Source organism: Mercenaria mercenaria, chromosome 8 (assembly GCF_021730395.1).
Source record: "Mercenaria mercenaria strain notata chromosome 8, MADL_Memer_1, whole genome shotgun sequence".
Classification (NCBI taxonomy): Eukaryota; Metazoa; Mollusca; class Bivalvia; order Venerida; family Veneridae; genus Mercenaria; species Mercenaria mercenaria.
Genome location: NC_069368.1, coordinates 72753313 through 72768538, shown reverse-complemented (window position 1 = coordinate 72768538; position 15226 = coordinate 72753313). Strand labels below are relative to the sequence as shown.

Here is a 15226-nt window from a genome sequence, read left to right as displayed (position 1 = left end):
TTATTATAACTAGAGAACCACCTGACCCAAAATGTTGAAACTTGATAAGATGATTGGTCATAAAGAGTAGATGACCCTTATTGATTATGGGATCACTCCTTCAAAGGTCAAGGTCACAGGGGCCTGAACATTGAAAACCATTTCTGATCAATAACTAGAGAACCACTTGACCCAGAATGTTGAAACTTCATAGGATGATTGTACATGCAAAGTAGATGACCCCTGTCGATTTTGGGGTCACTCTATTAAAGGTCAAGGTCACAGGGGCCTGTTCATGTAAAATCATTTTTTGGAAATAACTTGAGAACCACTTGACCTACAGTGTTGAAACTTAATAGGGGCCTGAACATTGAAAACTATTTCCAGTCAGTAACTTGAGAACCACTTGACCCAGAATGTTGAAACTTAATAGGATGATTGGTCATAAAGAGTAGATGACCCCTAACGATTTTGGGGTCACTCTGTGAAAGGTCAAGGTCACAGGGGCCCGGACATTGAAAACCATTTCCGGTCAGTAACTTGAGAACCACTTGACCCAGAATGATGAAACTTCGTAGGATGATTGGTCATGCAGAGTAGATGAACCCTAACGACTTTAGGGTCACTTTGTTAAAGGACAAGGCCACAGGGGCCTGAACATGGAAAACCATTTCCAATCAATAACTTGAGAACCTCTCCACCCAGAATGTTGAAACTTCATAGGATGATTGTTCATGCAGAGTAAATGACCCTTATTTATCCCCCCACCAAAGGTGAAGGGGATATTAGAAATGCTCTCCGTCCGTCCGTCCGTCCGTCCGTCCGTCCGCCACGATATTTGTCCGGAGCATAACTCCAAAAGTACTGGAGGGATTTTCTTCAAACTTCATACACTGATAGAACACCTTGGGAGGAAGTGCAGTGTGCAAGAACAATAACTCTACCTTGCCTATTTTTTGAGTTATTCCCCTTTATCTTATTTTCTTAAAAAAATTTGTCCGGAGCATAACTCCAAAAGTACTGGAGGGATTTTCTTCAAACTTCATACACTGATAGAACACATTGGGAGGAAGTGCAGTGTGCAAGAACAATAACTCTACCTTGCCTATTTTTTGAGTTATTCCCATTTATCTTATTTTCTTAAAAAAATTTGTCCGGAGCATAACTCCAAAAGTACTGGAGGGATTTTCTTCAAACTTCATACACTGATAGAACACATTGGGAGGAAGTGCAGTGTGCAAGAACAATAACTCTACCTTGCCTATTTTTTGAGTTATTCCCCTTTATCATATTTTCTTAAAACATTTTGTTCGGAGCATAACCCCAAAAGTACTGGAGGGATTTTCTTCAAACTTCATACACTGATAGAACACATTGGGAGGAAGTGCAGTGTGCAAGAACAATAACTCTACCTTGCCTATTTTTTGAGTTATTCCCCTTTATCATATTTTCTTAAAGAAATTTGTCCGGAGCATATCTTCTTCATGCATGGAGGGATTTTGATATATCTTGGCACAAATGTTTACCACCACGATGCGGAGTGTCATACGCAAGAACTAGGTCCCTAGGTCTAAGGTCAAGGTCACACTTAGAGGTCAAAGGATACAAGAATAAAAACCTTGTCCGGAGCATTTCTTCTTCATGCATTGAGGGATTTTGATATAACTTGGCACAAATGTTTACCACCACGAGACGGAGTGTCATGCGCAAGATCCAGGTCACTAGGCCTAAGGTCAAGGTCACACTTAGAGGCCAAAGGTCAGATACAAGAATGACTTTGTCCGAAGCATTTCTTCTTCATGCATGGAGGGATTTTGATGTAACTTGGCACAATTATACACCATCATGAGACGAAGTGTCATGCGCAGTTCCCTTCTTTAGAATTACTTCCCTTTGTTGTTACCAGTACTTTAAATAGCTTTTATTGTAACTTTTTCATTACTAGTCGTAGGGAAATATCGAGACCACTTTTCTATAGTACAACAAACATGCTAAATCCAATTTTGAGGTGTATTTTGACCAGTCTCTTCCTGATAAAGATTTTTGTGTGGACTTGCAATTTTTTTTTTTTTTTTTTTTTTTTTTTTTTTTTTTTTTTTTAAAGATTAACTTCCCTTAGTTGTTACTATAAATAACTTATATTGTAACATTTTTATAATTGAACCTAGGGAAAAAACAAGACTACTTTTCTGTGGTACAGCATAGATGTTACTCTCCAGTTTTAGGTGTATTTTATTAATTTTATTATATATAAGGTATCTCTACCTAGTAAGGAGTTTTTTTGTGGACTTTAAAAAACAAAAGACTTACAATGATTACTAAACAACCACAAAATTAACATTCCATTTGCAAATACAGCTGCTAGAGTAAAGAAATTTGCTTTGACGGGCATATATTGTGACATTCTGGCACTCTTGTTCCCTGTTAGCTTTCCATTCCTTCTTTTTACAGTAGCCTTAAAGAAAAACATCATAGTTATACTCTTCATGAAAATTAATAAATTTTAGCAGTAAACCACCTCACTACTGACTTATTCTTTTTTTTTTTTTTTTTTTTTGAGGCCCCAGCTGGGTAACCCCGTTTATTTTTCTTTGCATAACATACATGTATATGACATACAATTTTTATATACAATGTCAATGACATATATAGTCAAAAAACAAAACATGATCTTAACATGTTTCTAATCAAAATCACGTCAGATTCAATACGAATATTATGCAAAGAGTTTTGGAAGGTAAGAAAACAGGAAGGAAGGAGAAGGAAGTAGAGAAAAAAAAAAAGAGCTATGTCACTTGGGAGTTCTAACTTTGATTAATGAAAAAGTAGATTAAAAAATGAGGAATAAAGGGTGATCGTTTCCTGGTTTCAGTAGTAAGTACTCAATACTAGTATATGTACAAGAGTTTTAGGGGTTGTAAAGTTTAGTGTAGTCAGCTATTATATTTCATCGAACTTTGACCATTTTTCTTCATGTCTATCTAACTTGTTTTGCATTAATGCGATTTCTTTTTCAATTTTTATCCTAGCTTTCAAGTATTGTACAAAGCACTCAAACATTGGAATGTTTTTGCTGTACTTAGATTTAAATATAAAATATTTGCATAATATTATTATAAAGTTTAGAACATCATTTTTCTTATTGTTTTGTATTACACCGAAACATATGTTTTTGATATTCAGTTTCACGTCAATTCCTTTAGTAGTCAATAGATTTTGAATATTGTTCCAAAAGGCTTGTACTTTGGGGCATTCCATATTATGTGTTCAATTGTTTCTGTATTCATGCAGCAGAAATCACATAGGTTACTGGGGGCCAGCTTACAGATAAATAGATATTTATTTGTGGGCAACAGACGCATTAAAAATTTGTATTGAAAACTGCGTAGATTTGTATCAATGGTAGAAAGGAATGGTACGCTAAAAATATTCTTCCAATTTAGGTTTTCATTTTCAAAAAAAGTTTCCCATTTCACAGCAGCAGTTGGTTTTTCATATGGTACATTGGTTGCTTGTAAATTATAAAGATACTGGTTGGGTGTTTTACAAACTTTTAGTTTTTCTATATGAATGTTTGTTTTATTTCCGTACAGAAAATTTTCAGAGATGCTTTCTATTAATATTTTCGGTATCTTTGTAACCAACTGGTAGTATTTGAGATAATCACTTTTTTCCAAGTTAAGTATTCGTTCTGCTTCTTCAAACTTATAAAACCTGTTTGTTCGGAAATCAAATAATTGATCAATATATTTTATTCCCTTTCTGTTCCAATTGTCCCAATATATTGTATTTTGTTGTAATTTAATGTCGGAGTTGTTCCATATTATATGTTTTTTCACTTCATTATTTGTGTTTGAAGAATTCATGATTTTAAACCACGAAGTTAAAATATCTTTCAAAAATTTGTGATTTTTGCAAATTCTAGCAATATCTTGTGTGTGTAAATTACATTCGAAAATTAAACTGCCCCCAAAGTTTTTAAGGAATTTCTTATACAGTATTTTCCAAAAACCGTTATTTTCATTTGAAATTATTCTTTTAACCCAACATGCTTTGATCGAGTACAGAAAAGCTTTAATGTCTGTGAGTTTAAGTCCTCCCAGATCATAGTTATTTACTAATGTTTTGCGCTTTATTTTTTCATTTTTTCCGTCCCATAAAAATTTAAAAATAGTTGACGTGATATCTTTGATAGTATCTTCTGGTGGGTTTTCAAGCACTGTAAATGGATAAATAAGTTTCGGTAGAGCATATGTTTTAATCACAGTTACTTTACCCAGTAGGGTTAGTTTTCGATGTTGCCACTGTTTCAGACAATTTTTGAATTCTTGCAATTTAGGTTCGAGGTTGAGCTTATTATTTGATTCTAAATCTGTATAAAATGTCATTCCAAGTGTTCTAGCTTGTTTAGAAGTCCAAACGAAATTCATGTTTTCAGCATATTTTAAGTTCCTCTGTTTAAGTGAACCAGCCTTTAGAACTATAGATTTTGTTGTATTAAGTGTGAGTCCAGATATTTTGCCAAATTCATTTATAACCTTTATAAGTCGTTCAAAAGATTCTTTCTGTCCATTATTTACATAAGTGGCATCATCTGCGAACAAGGTTTGTTTAATTTCTGTGTTGTCTATTGTTAAACCTTTTATTGTATTATCTTTTGCTATAAAATTTGTCAGTAATTGAATGCATATTATGAACAAAGAAGAGGAGAGAGGACATCCTTGTCTAACACCCTTCTTTATTGGAAAGCTTTCTGACATATAACCATTATTTATTATTACACTGTTTATTTTGGTGTAAAATAGTTTTACCCATGTAATTAAAGATGGTCCGAAGTTGAAATGATGGAGACATTGCATCATAAAGCTGTGATTTAAGCTGTCAAATGCTTTTTGGTAATCAGAAAAAAAGAGTAGACCAGGTTGATTATTAGCTTCAAGGTATTCAATGATTTCATAAATTAAGCGAACATTTTCACCAATATAGCGGCCTTTCATAAAACCAGTTTGTTCATGAGTAATAATTTTATCTAAAACTTTTTTAATTCTATTGGCAATAGTTTTGGTTGCAATTTTGTAATCTATATTTAAAAGACTGATAGGTCGCCAGTTTGAAAGTAATGATTGGTCTTTTTCAGTCTTTGGTAATAGTGTTAATATACTTTGCTTTTGTAAATCTGTTAGTTCACCTTTTCTATACGAGAAATTTAAGGAGTTTATGAGGTAGAGTTTTATTTCGTTCCAAAAGAGCTTATAAAATTCTGTTGTTAGCCCGTCAGAACCGGGACTTTTGTTGTTTTTCATATCAAGTAGTGCTTGTTTACACTCGTTTTCTGTCAATAAACCTTCGCATGTTTCCATTTCATCATTTGATAATTTGTTTATGTTCTGATCCAAAAAATTTATATTTGTTTGGTTTTGTTCATGTTTTTCGTATAAAGTTCTATAATAGTTTACTTCTTCTTTTAAAATCTGATCATTTTTTGTTATTTCTTGACCATTAATTATTAGTTTTGTAATGTTCTTTTTTTCTGCACGTCTTTTCTCTATATTTGAGAAATATTTAGAATTCTTTTCATTACCTTCAATATGTATAGCTTTTGATCTAATCAATATACCATTGACTTTTTTCTCATATAAACAGTCAAGCTCATTCTGTTTTTCTGTTATTGTATCTTTAATATTATTTATGTCTTCATTTTCAACAAGTACCTGTTTATTTAAACTTTCAATTTCTTTTATCAGTTTACTTTCCTGATCTGTTTCAATTTTCTTTTTGTATGTAGAATATTTAATTGCTGTATTTCTAATAGTACCTTTGATAATTTCCCATAAAATATCAGGTTCAGCTTCAGAGTTTTGTCTAACTAATTCCTTAATATTGTCTTTTATCAATGATTTAAAATCATCATCTAAAGAATACTGTTGTTTAGCTTAAAATAACCTGGACCTCGTTTACATTTGTCAAAATTTATTTGCAGATTAACACACGAGTGATCGGTTTTAAAGCCTGGCATTATATAACAATTATTTGATAAGTTACATAAGTATTCGGAAATTAAAAAATAATCGAGTCTACAGTATATACGTGGTGTTGAGTTTGATTTCCATGTAAATTGGGTGGATGAATTGTTCATATGTCGCCATATGTCAATTAAGCTACATTCTTGTATAATTGCTTTAAGTTTATTTCTTGATTTTAGTTGAGTGTCGACTCTCCCATTTCGTTTGTCTTTTGTTATATCTAATACTCTATTAAAATCTCCCCAATGATAACGTTTTTGTCATTATTTTCAATTAAAAATTCTTCAAGAGATTTAAAAAAGTTGACGTCATCTTTATTTGGGCCATATATATTAATTATTGTTATATCTTGGTCCTTATAATTTAATTCTAAGGCAATAAGTCGTCCTTTAACTATTTCTTTGAAACTAATTATATTATGTGATTCTTCTATATTGAGCAAAATAGCGACTCCTTCGCTATTGGAACTATTTCCGCTGAAGTAAGATTCACCATTCCAGTCAGATTGCCAGAATGTACTTTTGTTATCTGGTAAATGTGTTTCCTGAAGAAGACATATTGAGAATTTTTGAGATTTTAACCATTGGAATACCTGCTTTCTTTTATTTGAATTTCCTAAACCCCTAACATTCATTGAGCTAATTACGGATGCCATGAACTATTTAGTAGTGCTACTAAAACCTTACTTAACATGGAAACGATCATTTTCCTAACACTGAATTTGTTTTTAGTGGAAAACATATTTTGAAAAGATGTCAAGGGTACCAATTTTTAAGTGGTGAGCTTATTTATAGCGAGAACTATCAACATTTTTTCTATAGCTGAAAGTTATTTCTACGTAAGATAAATGCAAATTACATTTAGAAAAATAAAAACAAAAACACACAATACGCACAAAAAAAAACACAAAAATACATATATAGCGAGAACTATCAACATTTTTTTCTATAGCTGAAAGTTATTTCTACGTAAGATAAAATGCAAATTACATTTAGAAAAATAAAAACAAAAACACACAATACGCACAAAAAACACAAAAAATACAAAACATACTTTTTAACAGAGGCCTCAATGCCATTTTTCAACATTCATATATGACCAGCAACATGTGATCTTAGAATTCTATTTCAGCTTAAGAAAGAAAAAAAATACCGATAAAATATTCTACGTTTTGTTATCATTTTTTGAAAGCATTCTTATTTGTATCATTGTTTTTAACAAAAATATTTTTAATACACTGACATGAAATTTATGAAGCTTATTGCCGAAGGAGGTAAAAACACATGATGTATATGCAAAAAGGAACAAGTTGTGCATAGTTTGATATATATGAGAGTAATTGTTCAAAACCTTCAAACATTACATAGATTCATATTCAGTATTTTATAATCAGGGCAGTTGAAAGACAACAATTGTTACTGACCAAACATGGAAGTTATGCATAGTTTAATATATATAAGTGTAATTGTTCAAAACCTTCAAACATTATATAGATTCTTATTCAGTACTCAAGATCAGGGCAGTTGAAAGACAAAAGTAGTTACTGACCAACACGGAAGCGTACTAATAAACAGGTGGCCACACTGCCATGCCGTTCTGACCGTTTATGGAACCACACCCTCAAATACCTAGCTAATATCTTCTGGATACTGTGTTACATAGTGCCGATTCGAGACTGCTGTCTCTATCTACATGTATATACAGATAGATCTAGTTCAATATCATTTGAATGAGTAAAAACACTTCATGAATAAATATATTTTCTAACACAAAAAGCATTGTAGAGACAGTTCAACTACCAATACTTATTACATACTTAAAATTAAATTATCTTACTTTTGTAGGTTTTCCAGATCTATAATTAGCTACCAACTATTCATTTATAACTGACCTTGTGCTAAAAATAGTCTGTTTTGAACATGATCAGTAATGCACTGGTGATTCTCATTTCACCTGTTAAAGGTATATACCCATGATTTTTTTTGTATTTTGTCGCATACAGAATACTTATGATCATTTACAATTTATCATATGAACATGATCTTAAATATTTAAAGCGAGTTTAGTTTGTCAATAAAAAAACAGATTTAACCGTAAATACCACATGTATTTTTTTAGCTGAGATGCGTCATAGGGCTAGTAGTAGCATTGGAAAAAAAACCATAGAATACTGGACACTGCGCTACCTTTTATTAAACTAATTTCTCAAAACAAAAATACTACGTGTAATTCAATATTACGCAGTACAAAAAAAAAAAAAAAAAAAGACACAAACAGAAACAAAAAGAAACTAGGTATAAAATGAATGAACATCCCTGTTTTCTATTTAATTCAATGTTAAAAAGTAGTGGTGTGTTGGAAGAATAATTTATCAGTGGTGCATAAACGTAGGTCATATACCTTTAGAGTGATTGTGTTATTCTGTAAACATTACTGCCCTCAATATTTTGACAGTTGACATACCTCAAAATCAAGGGATGTCAGATTACCAAAGATCCACTTTTGCCCTTTAATTCAGTTACCAAGCAAAGAAAAAACAAACGTAGGAATTGGTCGAAGAATAAATTTATAATTCCTGTATGTGAAACTAGTCTTTTTTAGTTAAAAATGCGAAAAGCGAAAGAAAAGACTTGTTTACAGGACTGTTTCATTTTTAAATGGTGCTATGCATTGAAACTTTTTACAGACTTGTCTTTTTATAAAATCCAAACCTATAAATATGCAGGACAGAATTTCAGTCTTAAATAAATGTTATTACGTTATAAAAAGTATCATATCTGTACCCTTTTCAAAATATAATGTTATAATATTATAAAAAGTATCATATTTGTATCTTTTTCAAAATATAATGTCTACATATTAATACAATAGTTTCATGAATATGAGCAGTATCAATATGTTTTAGTCTCATAAAAATATATCATTGTTATATGCTTGTTGACACATAACTCGTGTCATGGAACATTTAATAGTATATGTTTATGTGATAGTTCATATATGCACAATTTAATAAAATACTTTTCACTTTTTGTTTGTTTCCACATAAATTTCTCTTTTCATATAGTCGGTATAGCACTTAGAACTATTTTCACATGTAGGTATATTAAATAGTTTAATAGGTTTATACAAAATACACAGTTCATGTCATGATCAGTTCATGTTCTGATTTACACAGTTAGTATCTTCCAGAGCCAGAGGCATTCGCTCGGCGTTCTGGCCAGGGTGCACTTAACCACCATCCAAAATTTTTGTACTGTACTTGTTGTACAATGTCAAAGTGGTTCTTGTAGAATATCTTCCCATTCCTGAACCAAGCAGACTTCACAAGATCTGGTTTTTTGTATTTAACTGATTGGAATGCTTGGTAATTTTGGGATGTCATGTCATCCATAATGGAAATTGCCTTCGGGAACAGTGGGCGATTTCTCATTATTTTGTCTTTGGTCAGCCTGGACATGAATTGGACAATAATAGGCCTAGGCCTATCACCTGACTTGGGCGGTTTGCCCGGCATCCGATGGCTAATACATATGTCCTCTCGTTTTAAGTTAATCCCTGGTATATGCGAGTTGATCTTCTTGATAACGATGTCGGTGGTCTGTTCCGCGTTTTCATGTACAAGTTCATCAGCTTTTTTATTTTCATCAGCAGACTTTTGCGCGGCTTTTGCATAAGTTTTTGTTTTTTCATCTGTTCCTCTATTTTCAGTTTCATTACTTTTTTCATCATTTTCAGTGTCTTTTTCTATATTTTTATATATGATTTTCGGGAATTTTTCCTCAGGTATACCAGTGATACGTATGTTGTTTATTCGACTGTACTGTTCGTGATTATTAAGAAACTCGTCGGTTTTGCGCTCACTGTATATCATGTCATTTCTCAGTTTCACTTGTTCAGCTTTTAATGTGTCCATGTTTTGTTGCATTTTTTTCATATCTATCTTTAATTGCTCGTTCTCTTTATCCTTATCAAAGTTTTCTTTCTCTAAAATCTCTATACGTTTTATCACTGATTCCAGCAGCTCATCTTTCATTTGTTTGATGTTGTCTTTGATTAATGTTTTTAATGTTGGATCATTTTTTGTCATAACGTTCGTCAGTTTTTCATTTATTTCTTTCAACTGTTTGTATATATCTTTCATTGCATTGTCTTCTTGTTTCAATTCATTTTGATGTGTGTTTTGTTTCTTTTGTGGTTGTTTTGTAGGTGTTGTATTCATGCTGGTGTCAGACTCACTCAAACTACTCAGTTCACTGTGGTTTCTTTTTGGTTTTCTGTTTTCACTATCTGCCATTTTAACAAGTTTTTACCTCAGTTTTTAATGACAAATGACAAATGTAGGCTCTGTTTATCAGATAACTAAAACTTCATGTATATAATCCAGTAAATCTATATGTATGTACCTGATATAATCCACAGCTATTTATAGTCTACTTATAGCCTTATAAATCCAATACACTTGACCACTGGTCACCCATCACTGACCTTTTCAAAATAGAAGTTTTTTTACATGCTTTTATTCATTATTCCTTTCACTAAAACACAGGTTTTCTTATACCAAAAGTTCCAGAAAGTATTCCTTTATCACTAGACACAAGGTCTTAATTCCAAAACTTTCAAAAATCACCATAAATTACTGTTTTTTTGAGAGCTGATAATTTTGCAAACACACTCCCAAGGGACATCACTTATGCATTATCTGACTTATTCTTTCTTCCACATCTTAAAACCCCTGATGTGGACCACATCCTTCAATTATGATATGCCCGGTGGGGGGATTAGCCATGTCTGACATGGCTCTTGTTGTTTTTGGGGTCACTCCGTTAAAGGTCAAGATCACAGGGGCCTGAACGTTGATAACCAGTTCCGATCAATAACTTGAGAACCACTTGACCCAGAATGTTGAAACTTCATAGGATGATTGAACATGCAGAGTAGATGACCCCTATTGATTTTGGGGTCAGTCTATTAAAGGTCAAGGTCACAGTGGCCTGTTCATGTAAAACCATTTTTTGGAAATAACTTGAGAACCACTTGACCTACAGTGTTGAAACTTAATAGGATGATTAGACATGCGGAGTAGATGACCCCTATTTATTTTGAGGTCACTTGATCAAAGGTCAAGGTCACAGGAGCCTGAACAGTGACTTGAGAACCACTAGGCCACGAGTGTTGAAATTTAGCGGTATGACTGGACATGCCAAGTAGATAATCCCTATTGCAGCCAACCATCAGTGTCTCTTTGACTTTTGCTCCTGACCCCTATTGACTTCTTGCCTATAGGACTTTGCATTGGGGGAGACATGCGCTTTTTTACAAAAGCATTTTCTAGTTTCTTTACAAATGGCATTCTTTTTTAAAGGGGGACAACTCTTTTAGAATATTTTAAGTTTCCAATTCGATGGGACAGAACTGTATAATGTATTGGACAAATGGGTTGTCTTACGGAAGGTCGGTGGTTCTACCCAGGTGCCCGCTCGTGATAAAATAATGCACGGAGGGGCACATGGGGTCTTCCTCCACCATTAAAGCTGGAAAGTCGCCATATGACCTATCATGTATCGGTGCGACGTTAAATCCAACAAAAAAAACCAAACATTCTGTGGTTTTTTGATATACTGCTAAATCTTAATGTTTTCTTATAGACAGACATCTCTATTTTCATTGCATTTGCTTGTCTTTTAAATATAAGCAAAAACTTCTCACTTTTTACGATCTAGTAATAGGGCCCTGTACCATCTGCAACTATTCAGTTTTATATAGAGGGAAATCAGTATGCAATAGAATGGCATCTGCACTAAAAGTTGCATAGACACAACTACATGAAATGCCCTTAATCCTCATTAATTGCACCCATTTCTAAGGTCATTTGACACCACCTCTGTATTGCAGGTTCTTTGTCATTGTGTCACAGTTGCTAAATTCTGCAGTCTTTGGCTTATGTCAAATGCCTGTAATGATGTTTAATGCTCTTCTCTTGTGCTTGATAGAAATGAGGTAATAATACTTCTGATATATGATAATATCAAAAGGTTATGATTTAGATTTGATGTGCATCTTACATTTTAGAGAGGCTACATTCTTGTAGCATGATTATCTTACCCCAAGTAAGAGTATAATGATGAACACATTGGAGTCAAGCATGTGCATCTGTCAGTATGTCCAACTAAAAAACTGTTCAGTGAAATTTAAAGTTATTGCTGGAAGATGTTCAGTTTTATAAAATGACAAGATGAAAACAATATCTAGGTCCAAGGTTGAGGTCATTCTTAGAAGGTCAAAGGTCAAATGGTTTTATTTGATGTCTGAATCATTGGAAGGATAATAAAACCAGCAAATATGTTGTAAACCTCTTAAAAGACGACATACAGACTGCATGACTCAAGTCTCTATTTTTAAGGTCAAGGTCCCACTTGGAGGCCAAAGGGCAAATGGGTTGTTTCATGTCTGGGTCAAATCTAAACTACTGGAATGATTTTCTTAAAACTAGCATCAATTATTGACCTTTTCAAAGCAACATTCCAAATGCATGACCCAGATCACTAGGTCCATCCCATTTCCTAGTATAAAAGCGGTCTCTGGGGCTATTAAACACAGTCAGTGATAGCTCTAGCTTCTTTAGGATCTTTGTCACTGTATTTATGTGAAAATGCCTGGATGACATTCCATGATGTAATATTCAGTTTCCGCTGTTCACTCTTTTTCTATATGTTAACAACATTTTTGGCTGTTTATATTGGAAAGTTTATTCAGTTGTGCTGGTAATTAATTGTGAAAAAAGGTGATTTACTGCTTGAGATAATGAACAGACAAGGGTTGATTTATTGAAAACTGCAGAGTAAGTTTTGCATAGGGCTGATAATTATGGTCTGATGGTTTTTATTGTTTTGATTTATTTTCCTGTATAATTTTGGCCAGTTTATTTGCTGCATTGCAAAATGTAATAAGTTTCACCTTTATTTGCTACGGCAATACCTAGGTCTTTCTTCATCAGAGTTACATTGGAAAGTCACCAAAAAACCTGTATTATTTTGATATTACTTGTATCCCAAGCAAAGGCTAGAAATAGCATTCTTCAACTTAGAAACAACATATAATTAAGGCCCTTCCATGTCCTATGTCAATGAAACTGACATAATATTCTGACTAGTTGGAAACCCTGACACTGCTTTTGTGCAGGAAAATCTTTTTTTCCAAAAATGAATTTGGTAATGATAGTAGTAAACAAATAATAATTATGTAATTTTCAAATACAGTTTTCAAGAACATGTGTAGGAAATTTTGAATAAGAAGTTATAGGTATTACAGACTAAGATACAGTTAAACACTGATTGCTCCAGTTTGCAAGGGGATAGATGCATTGCTAGTGTTCTGATCAACTTGAACATAGCAACTATAAGAAAACATGCAAGGAACTCTTTAATGGTTGAATCGAGCGATGTTTCACTGTAGGTATATATTATAGAGAGAGAAGGAAGAAGAGAAACGAAGAAAGAAAGAAGAAGAAAAGGAAAGAAAGAGACTGGAGAAAGAAAAGAAAGCTTTATTGGCTGAAGAAAAGAAAGCAGCAAAACAGAAGTCGAAACAAAAGGTATGTATTTCTTTCGAACCAATTTAACATGCCAGGTAAGTTCGTTAGGGAGAGTACAGCACTATGAATACTGGGCTAGAGTTCTTCATGGTGATTTAATACCCTATGATAGGATTAAACATTTGTGCCAATGTCATTTGTCTTATACCCTTGATTCATTTTGAAAAATTTACCCTCTTTTTCAACAAATCATTCAGCATGGATATGGAATTCAGGAACACTATGGGGATGGTTCACTGTGCACTAGTGTTTTTACTGAAATACTGTGCAGTTCAAAAATAAATCTGTATCATGTATTTGTACTTGATCTCAAAACATGAATAGAATTAAAAAGGAGGTGGTAAGAATGTTAACAGAGTTATTCAGTGGCTCTGCATGTTTTGTAGGGGAAGGTTATCACTTCAGTAATTGCCTGTATTAGAGTTCTGGGATAGAAATACATATGATTGATGTGATTTGCAAGAGTGAACTTATTTTTGTTGTTGTGTTGTTTTTTCTATTGGCAAGCAATGCAGATAATACACCTGTTTCAAATTCAGGAATATTTTAGCAGAAGCAGTACCTTTAAATAAGAGAGAAAAATATTTGTATTTCTAGAATAATTCTGATTTTTTCATGACTACGAGGCAAAGAATCATGTACTACATTGTTTTAGTTGGGCAAAATATTTCCAAAGATGGTTACACCAAAACCATGATAGACTATAGATGTAGGTAGTACAGGTCAATATACTTAGACTTTTATATGTCTTACCTTTGAGTACAACAACACCTGCTCATGAATACAATATATTGTTACAAGCAAAAATGAAGTATCTTCAGTATAAAATACCAAGTGAAACTTCACTTTATTTTTGGATTTTCTAACATAAGGAGTTGATAAAACATTTAAGCAAATATAACTCATACACAGACAGATATATTGTATTTGTCTTTCTTTTGGAAACAAATTCTATATTATTTTTTTGTTTTCCACTCAGTAGTGTACATGCATTTATATATGCTTGTGAATTATATCAAAACTTCAGTTATGGACATATATAATCATTCTTTATTGTAAAATAATATTTGTTTATTTGAAAGACTTAGAAATTAATCTCTAGGCTCTTTAGCATGTGTTTAAATCTTTGAAAACTCTATATAGCCTAAAGAGTACCAGATATTGTATTGACTGTTAAGGAAAAAATTGTTGTTAGTTGTTTTCATTCGGTGTCTTTTTTCAAGCCCCAGGGTACAGTTAGCATTATAAAACGATTTTGGAAACCTGAGTCTAAGAATGTTACAACATTATTATCGGTCAGTTTCTAGATGGTGTTCAGAATTGGCCAATTATTGGTCAGTTTCTAGATGGTGTTCAGAATTGGCCAATCAGAGACGTGAGGTTTGAGACTGATCTAAAGATTCAACTGTCTGGTTTATAAAAATGTGTTTTTCTAAATCTTTATTTCTTTATTTCTCTTCCTGCAGCAAGCTGTGTACGTGACAATGTCCAGGTCTGTTATCTATACAGTTAATAGTTGACAGGTTATAAATTAACATGCTACAAACTGTTACTGATGTCATTGGTGTCCTACAGGTAGTTTCTGTGACTCTCCTATTTTCACCAATCCTGCCCTGATATATGAAAATACAAT

General features: G+C 32.9%; 1 protein-coding gene across 5 annotated transcripts in view; it reads left to right on the top strand.

The window, feature by feature from the left end:
* The window catches only part of LOC123566097 (protein 4.1-like), an 84869-nt gene that overhangs the window by 50569 nt on the left and 19074 nt on the right, over positions 1-15226 (top strand). For all 5 annotated transcript variants that reach the window (XM_045359954.2, XM_045359952.2, XM_045359953.2 and 2 more), the window contains exon 13: positions 13468-13593. In XM_045359954.2, the coding sequence (XP_045215889.2) occupies positions 13468-13593 (126 nt within the window). The remainder of the gene's footprint in view (positions 1-13467; positions 13594-15226) is intronic.